Source organism: Phalangium opilio, unplaced genomic scaffold (genome assembly GCF_054372755.1).
Source record: "Phalangium opilio isolate 3A_F unplaced genomic scaffold, DU_Popi_V2 ptg000070l_1, whole genome shotgun sequence".
In the NCBI taxonomy this organism is placed as follows: Eukaryota; Metazoa; Arthropoda; class Arachnida; order Opiliones; family Phalangiidae; genus Phalangium; species Phalangium opilio.
The window spans coordinates 15,232,913-15,247,289 of NW_028324182.1; the positions used below are offsets into that span (position 1 = coordinate 15,232,913).

The 14,377-nt window shown below is 39.5% G+C and overlaps 2 protein-coding genes across 2 annotated transcripts; both read left to right on the top strand.

Annotated features, from left to right (window-relative positions):
• Positions 1 to 184: 184 nt before the first annotated feature.
• LOC149661964 (ATP-binding cassette subfamily G member 4-like) lies at positions 185 to 4,415 on the top strand. Its single transcript, XM_089843512.1, has 12 exons — positions 185 to 817; positions 1,415 to 1,703; positions 1,773 to 1,890; positions 1,953 to 2,303; positions 2,356 to 2,479; positions 2,546 to 2,660; positions 2,729 to 2,955; positions 3,017 to 3,112; positions 3,179 to 3,353; positions 3,409 to 3,509; positions 3,577 to 3,735; positions 3,799 to 4,415. Exons 1-12 carry the CDS (start codon positions 803 to 805, stop codon positions 4,144 to 4,146), a joined length of 2,118 nt encoding a protein of 705 aa, XP_089699638.1. The 5' UTR covers positions 185 to 802; the 3' UTR covers positions 4,147 to 4,415.
• A 282-nt stretch (positions 4,416 to 4,697) lies between these two features.
• Positions 4,698 to 6,932, top strand: LOC149661965 (uncharacterized). Its single transcript, XM_089843833.1, has 6 exons — positions 4,698 to 4,867; positions 5,311 to 5,671; positions 5,745 to 5,938; positions 6,006 to 6,207; positions 6,262 to 6,343; positions 6,630 to 6,932. The coding sequence occupies exons 1-6, from the start codon at positions 4,804 to 4,806 to the stop codon at positions 6,930 to 6,932; spliced, it is 1,206 nt and encodes a 401-aa protein (XP_089699959.1). The 5' UTR covers positions 4,698 to 4,803.
• Positions 6,933 to 14,377: the final 7,445 nt, after the last annotated feature.

The window sequence follows — 14,377 nt, forward strand, 5'->3', positions numbered from 1 at the left end:
TAATTAAACAACTTATAACAACAGTAATTTCTGTTTTTCTACAAGGAAAATAGTTTTATTTTATTTCCCTTACATATTCGCTACAAAATATCACTATGCCTATACCTCTACTTAAAAATACTGTCATCTGTTATTATATCAAACAAGAGTCCTCCCTAAAACACATTAGACGATTGGAAAGTCGTGTTTCCAGCAGATGTGATCACGCAACAGTCTGGGGTAAATAGTATCTTAGAGCAAGTTTGTCCTAAGTCCTACACGGTCGAACGCGCAATCCTTAACTTATGACATTATAACTCCGAGAGACCTATAGCTGAGAGCGGTATTGCAAGAATGAGGCGCAAAAGAGGGTTTTCTTCAACCGCAACCCACAACAACCAAACCAACCGGATATGAGGAAAAGTACACGCCGAAAAGAAAGTTAGTCATTCGCCAAAACGGAAAGATACGTCACGAATTACAGACTTCTACTCTTTGGGATGAACTTTTGGTAGCGAGTGGAGCCGTGGACTGGTAGTTTTGAAGTCGCTCGCTTCATAGTTCGGTTTGGCATTAAAGCAGTATTGGGTATATAATCGTTGTACGGGTTTACGTTTAAGCGCGGGGCGCTAGATTGGTGAAAAAACAGGCCAGCCGTTCGCTTTCAACTTATGGAGTTTGCCCCAGTTGCGACATAAATTACTTCTACGCTAATTAACGAATAGATTAGCGATCCTTAAATTGTAAGAAAAAGTCGCCAAACCGCTTCTCATGTAAAGTCAACTATTCCAAGAAAGTTCTTCTAGCCGATTCTTCAGCTACAATGTCCGAAGACGAGGTTAGTGAACCTTATAATCTACGTAAATCTTGTTAGAAAAGCTTTGATACTGTAGCTAGAAATAGTATTTTTGGTTTATTAAGTTATAAAAAACACCAACGCCCTTAAAAATCGCGGGTTACTCCCGATTTTATAAGTACGCTTAAGTGGCTACTATATCGGAGGGTTCTGATTCGTTTGAACTATAATGGGTTATACGAGGGGCCTCAGTGCCTGCGTTGGCTGACTCACAACTTAAACCATTATGGCGGTACATTTTAAAAGTCGAAAATTCAATTTGAGACACTTAGACCATGGATCTTTTAAACCCAAAAGGGGATGAGAAAATCGGGCGGTATTCACGAGAAAGGGGGTAAATGAGGAGATATATTCACCTTAGGATCACTGCATGCTCGGGTCGCGAGAATTACTTCATTTCTCGTCCTTTTATAATTACAAAGTCCTTGTTTCTATACTGAAGTATCCTTAAAAAGGAACTAAAATAAATAAAAATTGTGCAGTCCGAAAAAAAGTGTACTTGAATTCAGTAAATAAATTTGTAGTTAATAATTACCATTTTCCTTACTATTGTTATTTCGTATTTTCCCTATTTATTAGATAGAAAGTCAGGAACTGATTGCTTACCCCAAAGTTACCATACAAACGGCAGCTAAAGGTGGCAAGGCTATAGATACATTAGAGGTCCCAAATGGAGCCGAGGATACTCTTCCTAAAAGCAGCTCTAATAAATCATTGGAAAATTCCGCCAAATTAAGTCGAACTTCAAGCGGAAATACGGCAGTTATTGGAGGAATTACGAGTCTCCCTGATCACGCCATTGACAATAAGGCTGATCTAAGTTGGGATGATTTGTGTTTGGACATCAGATTGGACGTAAAGAAATTTCGTAAGTGACACGACTCGCGTGAGTGGACACGAGAAACGGTCTTATTTACGCTTATAATTTAATTTGAAGTCAAGAAAACAATTTTGAAGAAGTTATCTGGTAATGCCCGACCATGTAAAATAACAGCCGTTGTTGGCCCACCAGGTTGTGGGAAAACTGCCCTTCTAAATTGTCTGACGGGCAATGGGTAAAACTTTAATTCAGCATTACCAAAACAGCATTTGGTCAATTTCCGGAAATTATTTATAGCGCTCTTGGTATGGAAGGACGCATAATAGTCAGTGGCTCTCTACAGAAAAGCAGTACCTTGAGGTCATTGCGTCTATTTGTTGCCGACGCTGACGCGGAAGATATGCTCTTAACGGAAGTGACAGTGGAAGAGACGTTGAACTGCGCCATCAACCTGCAGAGTCATACCAGTATTACGCGTCAAGATAAAATGAATAGAGTCACGGACGCTCTGGAGGAAGCCGGGTTGTCCGAATGTCGACACGCCCGAATTGCCCGTTTGACCAAAGATGCCAGAAAACGGTTGGCTTTGATAAGTGAACTTATGGCCAAGCCTCCACCAGCCATACTAGTCTTCGATAACCCCTTAAGGTAATTAATTATTATTCAGATCACAGAAACGATGTAATTTTTGGGTAATCAGGGACATGGGTGTAGCTTCTTCCGAATGGTTTCTTCAATTTCTTCGACGTTTCGCCGATTGCGGACATACGATTGTACTTAGCGCTCCCAGTTTATCCGCGCAATTATTGAAGCTGTTTGACAGAGTACGTTAAAAATCTAACGCGATCCTTAGCGACTGAGTCATTTAACATAATATGACTCAATATTAGTTGTACATGTTGAACGAAGGGAAATGCATTTACAACGGCCCTCCGTCCCAATTCGTTTCATTTCTGTCCGACTGCGGATTACCGGTACCGGAATACCACAACCCCGTCGATCATGGTATATACTAAATCTGTTTTTAAGCATCGTGGCCTTTGTAAAAATGTTTTTTCTTCAAAATTAACCAGCTTTGGAGGCGCTTGCCAAAGATGACAAAGTCCATCGTCTAATGAACGCTGATCCGAAGAGCAAACTGGAGCCCAAAGACTTTTCGCCACCCCCGAAAAATCATCGTAGAACACCGTCATCGGGTAGCAAACGATTCTTCACCATCGGGGATGGTGCGACAGAAATAGAGGAAGATGGAGTATCGCTGAACGGTGACCAGACCAGATTTTCTTGCGTTTCTTACCAAGTAATTACCCTTGGAATTCACTTCATCGAGACTGTAAACTAAGTTACCACTTTTATTACAGACGTTCCTCCAAGTCAACAGGACGTACCCGGCCAGTAGATTATCGCAGTTTTTAATTCTACTGGTTCGATGCAGTCGTTGTAAATGGAGAGATCCCGTAAGTACTTACAAATTATCTAAGTACTTTCGTCTTTTCATTGACGCGCAACGATATTGTTTATAGATGACAACGGTACACAGATTGATCGCGGTCATAGTTAGCAGTATCCTATTGGGCCTGTTGTACTACGGAGTTCGAACTCAAGAAAGCCAAAGGGATTTCTTACTAAACAACAACTTCATTTTCTTCACAACCTACATTATCACGTTAACTGCCATGTTACCAACATTATTTTCTGGTAATTGAAACGATGACATTGATGATGCTCTAAAACTAACAACAACAACTTATAGTTCCTAGAGAAATGTCAGTTTTTCTAAGAGAGCAGCGAAATTCCTCCTACAGCACTGGTGTTTATCTTCTAGCTAGGACAGTGGCAGAGTTACCGTTTCAAGTAAGTGACCGAATAATTGTTAAAAAGTACCAAAGTACTTTTTAAAACTAGAACATAATATTTATAGTTAATAATCCCCATCGTGAGCGGTAGTATCGTCTACTGGATGACCTTTCAACCCTCGGAATCGGGACGTTTCTTAGAATTTTTAACTCTTTGCGTACTTATATCGATGGTATCTCAGTCCCTGGCACTGGTCATCTCATTAGCGTCCGATGACACGAAGGTATAGTAACCACCTTTCCTTTCAATTAAATTAATTCGTCAACCCGTGATTATCTCATTGTAGACTAGCATGCTGGCGACAGTATCCATTCTGGTACCCTTACACCTCTTCTGCGGCTTCTTCAAACCAATTCCTCAGATCCCTCACTACTTGCATTGGATTTCGTACTTTTCCTTCGCTCGGTACGGCTACGAGGGTCTGTTGTTGACCGTTTACTCGACGGGGGAATCGGCCATTTGTAATCTACCAGAGTGTCCTCCTCCCCACGTAGTCCCATTTCTTCCTCAGAACAGTTTCACCGAAATCGCTGGAACTGAAAACTGGAGAAATTTCTTGGCCCTGTCGGTATTTTTTATACTTTTTCGGTTTATGAGTTACGGGGCCTTGAAATGGAAGCTGTACTTTCGATAAAAGCGTTCGTGACTTTTACATTTTTCAAATAGATAAATTACTCGTCACTGGTCACGGTAAATCTAATTCTGATAAGAAAACATATCTTGTAAACTTACGATAAATATTAATACAACTTGGGAATGTATTCGTAAATGGTTCTTGTTCTAAGATAATCAAAAACAGTATTTTATACCGAATATTTATAAGATATATATATATATATATTGTATTATTATTTTTTTTATATATAAATGGAACAATAAATATCAATACCCTTTGAATCTCTATACACGATGACGCAAGTGTTTCTTTAATTTTTATAGTACTATTTTGCCACAGTTTACTTGACTACTGATGGTGTACGGGACAGTTTGCAATGCCGGATTGTTATCATAAGAGTCATGAACAAACTACGTGCATTTTATATAGGTACATCATGATCTCATTCACGTGAATGAGATCTTGGTACATACGTCAATTGAGCCGAAAATCCTGGAGATAATTTTGGTAAAGGCGCGTCGACTCAAAAGAAAAGGTACTCTACTTAAGATAATGGGGAAGAAATAAAATTTGCCTAGTAATCTTTATAGCCTTACTCTTATCGCGCATTTCACAAAGTTTAATAATACCCTTTCAAATACATCCTTCATTTGAAGTATCGCATCTTGAAGGAAAATGACAATTAGTTTCAGTTTCTTAGTGGTTATTTTGGTGGTTTTAATATTTAACGACATTACTGGTAAGTTAACTAAACTTCGTTAATTTAAACACTTAAATGCTGTAGAATGGAATGACAGGATTCTTTACAATGCTTGCTCAAATTTAGGTTATGTCTCAATGATAATAACGCAATTAATTGAAGGTTAGAGCCTAGATTTTAAAACCATAATATCTCAATCCGCTCACTAAGTACTATGTCTATGTCCAGCTGTAGTACCACAGTCATGGATTGGAATTAGTCTTTAGTGGTGTCAGGTAATGAACCCAAGCATGGAACTTATGATAAACACTATAGGGGACAGGAAAACTGGGCGATTGCTTTGTCGAATCAAAAATATATAACAACGGTTAGGATTATCTCTCAAGGTCATTCTAAATTTAACTTGAGAACTCATGCACTGTTTAAAGATAGGGTTAGTTAGCCCTCCTACAAAACCCACGCCTCTATTCCTCGACTTATAGCTTCTGAAAGGGGATCGAATGATGTCGGCGTAACACCGACACTAATCTACGTTCCAAGTAGCGAAGGAAGATCTAATGAACCAATTGAGACTGTTAATAAATCGATTAGTCAACCAGGAGTAATTGTACCAACAGCGACGGACCAAGTACCGGTTAAAAATGGAAGCGACTCTATGATTGGTTTTGGTCAAGCATGCGATTGCAAATGTAACTGTTGCTTACAAATGACATTGAGTTGCGAACACTTTTGCATCTGCGTCGAGGACAGAGTTCCGCGCCATGAAAAATGTCTGGGAGATTTGAAGTTCAATCCCGATATTGAAAACTGCGATTTAGAAACTAATTTTGAATGTCCGGTCAGGTAAGAATTAATTCCACACATTATACCGTGAGTATTGAATTGAAACTATTTACACTATTTTTTTTTTGCACAGACCCACGGCTCCGCCTGTCTTTCAATGTCCACCAAACCAAGGGCTATTCCAATACCCTGGTAATTGTTCTCTGTTCATACAATGCAACGCTAACAAACCGTACGTTCATTATTGTCCGGCTAATTTGCATTTTTGCGAGACTTGCGATCCTAAGGGTTGCGAATACCGAGATTACGCGAATTGCACCGCCGAAGGTTTGTGTACTAATTACAATTTCATTCCCAATTAATTTTATTTATTTAAATAAATTTAAACCCTCAGATGGATTAACTCATCAAAAGAGAACCATGTACAGGTCACGTAGATCCGTCGTGGAAGAAAATATCTTAACTCACTCTGTTTTAAAATGTCCAACTAAATACGGATTTTACCCGGTCCCCGGTAATCCCAGAAACTTCTACAAATGTTTAAATGGACAACCAACTAAGGAAATGCAATGTCCAATGGGTTTAGTTTATAATCCGTCAATCAGCGCGTGTTCCAAAATTTCAATTAAATAAAAGAAAATTGGAATAAGATTTTGGGATTTTGGTTATTTCCGATCCTACATAACTCTTCCAGGCTTGCGAACCTCATCACATCCAGGCAACGCCGGTCGGGTATGTTAGCTATTTTTCCAAATAATTAACTTAAAAGTTAACCTAACTATTTAATATTAGAAGTTTAGCTATAATATCATCTTCCATTCTGTAATTTGACGCTTATAATACGATGTAATTTTGGGGACAAAAATACTCTAACCATAGACGGGGAGAGAAAAGATGACAAAAATGATACGATTAGGCCTATATGAAAATTCCTGGGAAACAATGTTCGTCTCTTAGCGACGTTACCCCAGATATTCCAGTATACAATTAAGTTGACCTTGCTTCCTACCAAACATAGTGGAATATCATATATCAACTCACACCCTTTGAAAGAACAGAAATTTCCCGTACCTTATTTCAAAATATTGTTCATATTAAGACTGATACGTCCCGTCCCGCGAGTTTAACTCCTAGCTCTCTTTCACCAGTCAACATAGAAACTATACTAAAGGAATTGTATCGTATTCTGTTCATGAATTTCCGGAGCAATGAGGTGTATCACGTGACCCGCGCTTTTGGCAAATATTTATTGGGCCTGGGAGTCTCTTCGTTCCGAGGAAGTATTCATCCCAAAGGAACGGGAGGGGTTCAATTCCTTTAGTATATTATTTTCTCCGTGTCAAGAAGACAGGTCCCGGAAGCGTAATGGTCGATAATTACGCCTAGTCTTTTAAGTTATCGATTCGTTGGGAAAGTAAACGGGGGTAGAGGGAGGGAAAGAGTGTCACGTGACATCGCTTCCTCGAATTAGGGACTAATAGAGGAAGCATTAGGTCGAATTAGATCGGGCCAAACTAGATAATAGGGACTATCAGCCGTAAGGTAAGCCCGCTTCTAATGCCTTCCAATGACAATATTGAATTACGCTATACGGCTTGTTGAGACTCCGGCCTCCTTCCTTCCCTCCTCTCCTCTTTACTCTCTCTCCATCCTTCAGCCTCTTCCATACTTTAATAAATTTTCGGTAACATGTAACATGTTTTAGCCTAACGATTCCCGACCGTTACGTTCAAAGGAAAAGATTCGATTAGCGTATGAACTCTTGATTTTCAAATACGCTCAGACTGTATTATATTTTATTTTTAGAATAAAGAGAACATTTAAAACAGTTCCTGGCGTGTAATTATTAGAACGAATAAGTTTCACAAAGTTAATTTAAAACGGACTAATATAATTAAGAATTAAGTTGAAAATTTCCAGGTATTTTTGTGGAGAGCAAATTGTTTTTGAAGCGACCAAAATACTCGCTTAATAATTCTTTCGCCTATAAAATTTGGTCAAATAGAACATTAAAATAGTTTTTGTTGATAACCAAGCTGTTGTTGTACGTTTTTCGACGAAAATGGACCACGATACTTTAGAATGGGGAAAACCCGATGAAAACGACTTGTACTGGCTCAAGAAAGGACATATAGAGGGGAAAGGACATATAGAGGGGTAAGTACGTAACAGAATCAAAACGAGAATGATGAGATGAAGAAGAAAGGGAGTGAGGCCTGGAGAGAGAGAGAGAGGAAAAAAATGCTGTTGAATGTTTGGGATAAACTATCCCTTCCAACCCTTACAGCATTCAGCATCCGCGCAATCTGATTGGGCGACACGTTGAAGCGGAAATCAATAAGAAGGCGGTTGAACGGAACCCAATTGGTTAAAGCCTTCCCGGACTAGCTCCTCTAGATTCACTCGAGAGTACTTCATCCTAGAGAGAATCCAAGGGCTTTAGAATCCACCAAGGTTTAAGATAGGACCTGACTATAATTCGCGGGGGACAAATTTATACCTAAGACTAGCTCATCCTAGTTGGTGTCAATTCAAGAATAAGGAAAATAGTATACATATAATGAAGACGTTAATATTAATATTCCCATGGTATTATCAAATATTTATGGCCAACGTAGGGGCGGTATCATCCTCTGTGAAGAGAACCTTGTCTACACCTTTTCTTTAACGGCAATCGTAAACAGTTTATAGTTCCGAAGGGACAACCAACGCGGCGCTGCGATCGAAATTCCGCGAAAGGTTTCTTATTTCTTTAAGCGGAGATACAATATAGAAACATTTACTCTAACGTATTTGCAAATAATCTAACGCGAGAGGCAGTTAGTTTACACCATACGTAGCGCCCGGTATAGCCAAGAATACGTGCGCATTTTGAACCACCTGATAAATCTAAATAGACCGTATAAATAGATATATTGAAAACATTCGTCGTGAGACGTTGACATTTCTAATAGCCGATGGCGAAAAATTGACGGTTGACGTTATAACTTGTAAATACCAAGAAAGGGGAAAAAGAGAATCAATTTTTTGACACCCCCTTTTTCCTTTTGGGATAAACTGTACTTCAAATCCGAGAGCTAGATGAAGTACGTTTGGTAAAAACGGTAAAAAGCACCGCGTCAGACTAGAGTCGTTCTCACAACTCATTTTCCATTCTTGCGCCAAGAACGTTGGACAGTCTTAATATATAATAACCCGAAATAACGATAAATTAAATTGAGAAATGGAATTGTACAATGGTAGTGGTAGAAACGTGCCAGAAACAACAGCGTCTAAAATGCATTCATCAACAATAAATGGAAATTCCAAGAAACCATCCTTTATGATAGAGGATATTTTAACCGCGGCTAACAAATCCTTATCCGCAATTTCTTCCGGCGGTAGCGAAGAAGGATATACAGATTTACAAACACCGACACCGAGACCGGGATCGGGAGGAACTTTACCCGAAACGTCTCCGGGAAGTCGAACGATTCCTCCGCAGCATCTTCCACAGCATCCGAGAACGAACTCTCATTCACACCAGCAAATTCATCACAATCAACGGAGTACGGGACCACCTTCTCCGGCCTCGTCCTATCAACTTTACGGCATCGGATCAACCGCTTATCCGGCCGCCGCTGTGGTGACGTATTTAGGACATCACCATCATCATCATCACCAACCTCATCATCAAACGTCATTCTATGGAAAACCGATGCAGGAACAACCTTTCCTTTTATCTTGTAAGTTTAATTAGTTCTTGTTTGTTATTCCAATACCCCTGTATTTAATGGGACAGGAAGCCGGGGAGATTTTTTCGTCTATGTAGACACTAAACACTAAAAGTCTCTTGGGTCCACCCGTAAATCTCCACGGTGTTGTAGCTTTTTATTTACACTTCCGTGTCAAAGTTTGAATTTCTTGTTTTTGAACTCAATATTTTAGCACCTACGGGATTGCCTTTCTCGGCTTTGTTTTCCGCTGCCGATTTTCACGGCGCCTTAGCCGGAGGGATGGTCGGATCGGGTTCCAAACCATGTCGTCGACGCAAAGCTAGAACCGTCTTCAGTGATCATCAATTACACGGATTGGAAAAAAGATTCGAATCCCAAAGATATCTCAGTACACCGGAAAGACTGGAACTCGCCACAAATCTCAGTTTATCCGAGACGCAAGTAAGATAAATAAAAAATTTTAAACTTTTTAAAAAATAAATTCTTCAGAGGGAAAGCAACCATATAGGGGTAAAGTACCTAATGTTATTTCAATACGCGCCTGTAGAAATGTTTACACTGCCGCACTTTGGTGTTTGGGGTAAAGCCAACTTATAGGATGAAAATAACCCGACTCCATTTCAAAATTGTTTTCAAAGCAATAATCTATGGTTTTAAAATATTTTAAAGATTGATACAGCGAAGATATTAGTTGTCGCAAAGTCATGTTATATTTAATTAAATATAAACCATAATTAATATATATATTTGATACTTATTGGGTAAAAGTATCGAATATTTTATTTAAGCTAAATATACTTATAAAAATAATCCCGTTTAGCATAAAATTTATAAGCGGCGAAATGAAAGAAGAAATATAAAAGTGGGAGGAGAGAAATAAAAAAAAAGAGGAAAATTCGCTTATAATCTTAAATAGGAGGTTGGCGGCGAAAAGAGAACATGATCATTATTTGAAGCGGGTGTAACTTCGACCTGAACGACGACAAAAAAGGCCAAAGCGTGCCGTAGAAGCGACGTTTCTGAACGGCGCCCGTAAAAAAGACATTCGTCGCCGAAGTTACTGAGAGAGAGCGAGGGAGAAAGGGAGAGAGAGTTAAAGTCCCGAGTGCCCTGTTATCGGGCGATTATGTCAAAAAAAGCTCTTAATCTGGTGCTCGCGCCAAGGCAATAGTTAAGCTCTTTCAAATCCCCTTTTCAAAGCTCTTTGGCGAAAGGAAGATTGAGAATCTCTCATGGGGGGTTCGGGGGAGGGACAACAGACCCCGTCACCAAAATGATATTTACAGTCCACTACTCGAAGTAAGCCAATTAATCGTCCGTGTGCCCACAAACATTTCTATTTCAGTAAAATAGAAATAACTGCTGAAAGTCAACCAATAAGGACAGCCCTTAGTATAACTCTGGTACCGTAAGGGATGGAAGGAAAATCTTTGACTATGTTATAGTCCTATTTCTCCCCTTTCCAACGGTACCTAATATGTCGGGAAACAACATCAAAACCCCCAGAGAAATAAGGTATTTGGGGAAAAACAGCGCATGGCTATTCTCTGTCTCGAGATATGATTTACTTTACTAAATTTGCTTTTGGTATTAACTAAAGGAGTAAAACGGCGGGAATCATGTGGGGGTGTTAGAGAGGGCAGGAGATCATTAGCGAAGGGCTTATTGGCCCCTATTCCGGTTGAAGAAAATGACCCGTAATGTCCAATTTAGTTGGTCCAACTTATCCCGCCCTTTTTGGCGCGCGCCAGCCGCACCACGGCACGGCACGGCACGTAAGGATCATAGAATTTTAATTACCGTCGGATCTAAGACGTCTTTAAGCTCTTATTTTTAGAGAGTCGCCCGCTCGCTCGCGTATTAACCAAACTAATTATCGATACCCTTCGTGAAGCGGGGACCAATGAGAAAAGAGGACGGTTTTCTCGTCAGATCATATACCTATACAATCTTTGATGAAGATCGAGGCAACCAACTACTCAATATTCTGATTTCAATCGCAATTAATTAGATCGCTCAAGAGGAGAAGAGACCTACTAAACTTCCTATTATACGCCATCATATCATTTCCCCCTAATTTGAAATTCAACCGAATGCTTTTCACCAGCTTTAGATACATTTTTCCCAAATAATTTCGTCTTTGCTATAGTATTCTTAAGAATTAAAATTATGTAAATAGTTCTTTACCTCTAATAACGTTTCTTTTCTTTTCTTTACCAACAGGTAAAAACGTGGTTTCAAAATCGTCGCATGAAACACAAGAAACAAATGCGAAAAGTCGGTGACGATCCTCAATCGGCAAGTACCGGTACTTCCGTATCCGGAGGCGCTAGTAGCGGAGGCTCCTTAGTGGTTAGTGGACATACACCACCGCAAAACGGCCTTCCACAAAGAATCGCTTCCTCTTTAACCACGGAAAGGAGATTGAAAACGGACACCAACGCCTGCCTAGATCGAATCCCCACTAGCGGTAAACGGTCGCCCTCGGGCCGGCATCACAAATTTCATCTTCCGCGCTCGCGAACAACAGACTCTTCCGAAGACGAAGAAATAGTTCGACGAAGGTCATCCTCGGTTTCGCAAAAAACTCGAGAAAGGTCATTTTCGGACACTGGTCATTACGGAAACGTTCTCTATTCGGGAGGAGAAGACGAAAGAGGCCTCGAATCGGACAGTTACGGTGACGAACTGGACGTGGTGGGAGATTCCGCGGCCTTAATCTGATTAAAATATTAAAAAAAAAGAAATTAAAAAAAATTAATATAATATATTCGCGATTTTTGTAGAAAAAGTTTAGAAAAAAAAGTAGAGACGGTAAAAACATTTTTTTACCTAAATTGAGAAGAAAATGTGTTAAAAAATAATTTCAAAATCAAATAAAAATATTTATTATTAATTTTTTTGGTCACGCAAAAGTATATGTTAATTAATAAAGTGATATCATAAGTATATATTTGAATCTTTCATTTCCTATAATAAAATAATACCCTTTGAGAACAAAATTCCCATCGAGAGAGAAAGAATAAAGAGCAAACTCAACTGATCCTTAGAAAATTTAAATAACATCCTATTAAAACTGAAACAAACAGTACTTTTAACATTTAAATTGGAAGGGGTTGGTGGAAGGGGCTGAAAAGCCGTCGTTATTATATTAATCTAAGTTGAAACGTCCGGCAAGTGGGAGAAAATCTTCCACGGTGATATTTAGATAATAAAATTTTAAACGTATAGTACAACTCATCCAATGAAGCCCACATTGTCAACCTATTAAATAGGGGTCCTCTCACGTGTTTAAGTGGTCAAAACAGAGTCTACTGAGAGCCAAAGAGAGGCGTTTGAGCGGAACGGAACGCCAGGGAATGAGGGCTCAAGGGATGCAGGGAAACTCAGGGAGGTATGAACAATCAAACTCATTAAGAAGACAGACCCTATGTAGCGGACGACGAACAAAGAACTTATTTTGTTATTCAAATAAATTTTGAGTGAGGACATCCCCAAGCTTACCCCGTATGATGACAAAAGACAAATTGTATAAGGGTCTCGAGTTAAATCGTGCTCTACCCGCAAAATGAACCCTCAAATTTGATTTAAAGGTAAGATGAACCGTTATAACCATGCAAATAGATTTTGGAAACTGTAAGTTTAGCTCCCATTACCACAAATAAGATATTCAGATTCAAACTAGAATCAAATTTCCTGACCTTTCTCTCCTGATTTTTACGGACCATCTTGGCACGTTTTTAAATACCCCAACACATGAATTCCAGCCTCCCTTTAAAGTCCCAAATTTTCAAATAATGGGCACTTGAGAGAGAGAGAGAGTGAGAGAGAAAACGCGTCACGCTCTTTGTTGAAATAACTTGGTTATGGAAGGTAGATGTTGGTTGAGTTTATCGAATCGCGTATGGTAATTGGTTAAAAGTAATTGATTAAATTCTACTCCCACCACTTGCTCTTTGAAAGCCTGAAATATCTCTCGTATTTCTCTATTTAAAAGGCGACCGAGGGTGAGGGTGGAAGGATGAAGTCTACTCGAAATTCACGTGAGCATTTTTTAACTGGATGCAATTGACAATTTAACACGTATATAAAAAAAGACCCGCGTCTTTTCTATGCCGTATACGTCATTCATAAAAAAGAGCGGGAAAAAAAACACGTGCGATTTCACGAGACCCCAAACTGCTCAATGAAAGAAAACTCTACAATAAGTGTAATTTTTCTATTTAAGTGGAAAATTGTGGCCTTTCGGATAAAAATAAAATGGTACAGGTTTGGGGAAAACATTTCTAGTGCTGTAGGGGGGGGAATATATACACGAGAAAGGGACAGTTAGAATTATAGTATATCAAGGTCATTTTGTTATGATTGAATTTAGGCGAGCAACGAAACCAATACTACACCAATTAAATCCCAATTTAGAGTCCATCTGTCGCTACTCGCAAATTATTGATGTAACATTAACAAAAGGGTGATGCTCTCTTTCAATTGAGACGGATGAGGATGGGAAAGATTGGGGTTGAAGCTGATGAAGTTGATTGTCTATTTTCTAGCGTCTTCCCCAAGAAACTCCTCCCCATTCCCTTCCCAATGTTCAGGCGCAAAAAAAGGTGTCCGTCTACATGATGATGTGCCAGGGATAGATGTGATTGAATCAAGAAGCTATATAAATGCAGTTAGTTTTGTTCAACTCGTGTCCCCAACAGCTTCGGGGGTGGGGAGATATCCTGAATAGAATCTCCGTCGATGTCTTTGCCTCTATCAGGCACGCTTTGCGAGGCGAGGAAGAGCGGTAGGGGTGGGGGCGTTTGCCCCACGGATAGATAAGGGACAGAACGTGACGTTTGAATCGGTCCGCTTTTGCTGAATTCTCTTTTCTATTTATATAAATTAATCAAGGCTCGACTCCTCCTAACTCGTTTTGCGCCAATTTCTCGCATTCGCTTTTCTTTTTGGCAATCACTATAGGATTAGGTCCTCTTAACTTTGTTTGCTTGTGAGTTTTATGTCCGCAAGGACGTATACTCATTCTTCTTTCTATCTCGGTTCTCTG

Bases quoted from the DNA above. Each gene is read 5' to 3' on its own strand.
- LOC149661965 (XM_089843833.1), top strand. From the start codon at position 4,804: ATGACAATTAGTTTCAGTTTCTTAGTGGTTATTTTGGTGGTTTTAATA. The intron at 5,672-5,744 runs GTAAGAATTAAT...TTTTTTGCACAG, and splicing joins AATTTTGAATGTCCGGTCAG to ACCCACGGCTCCGCCTGTCT. The intron at 6,344-6,629 runs GTATGTTAGCTA...TACCAAACATAG, and splicing joins ATCCAGGCAACGCCGGTCGG to TGGAATATCATATATCAACT.
- LOC149661964 (XM_089843512.1), top strand. The intron at 1,704-1,772 runs GTAAGTGACACG...TTTAATTTGAAG, and splicing joins ATTGGACGTAAAGAAATTTC to TCAAGAAAACAATTTTGAAG. The intron at 2,661-2,728 runs GTATATACTAAA...AAAATTAACCAG, and splicing joins CCACAACCCCGTCGATCATG to CTTTGGAGGCGCTTGCCAAA.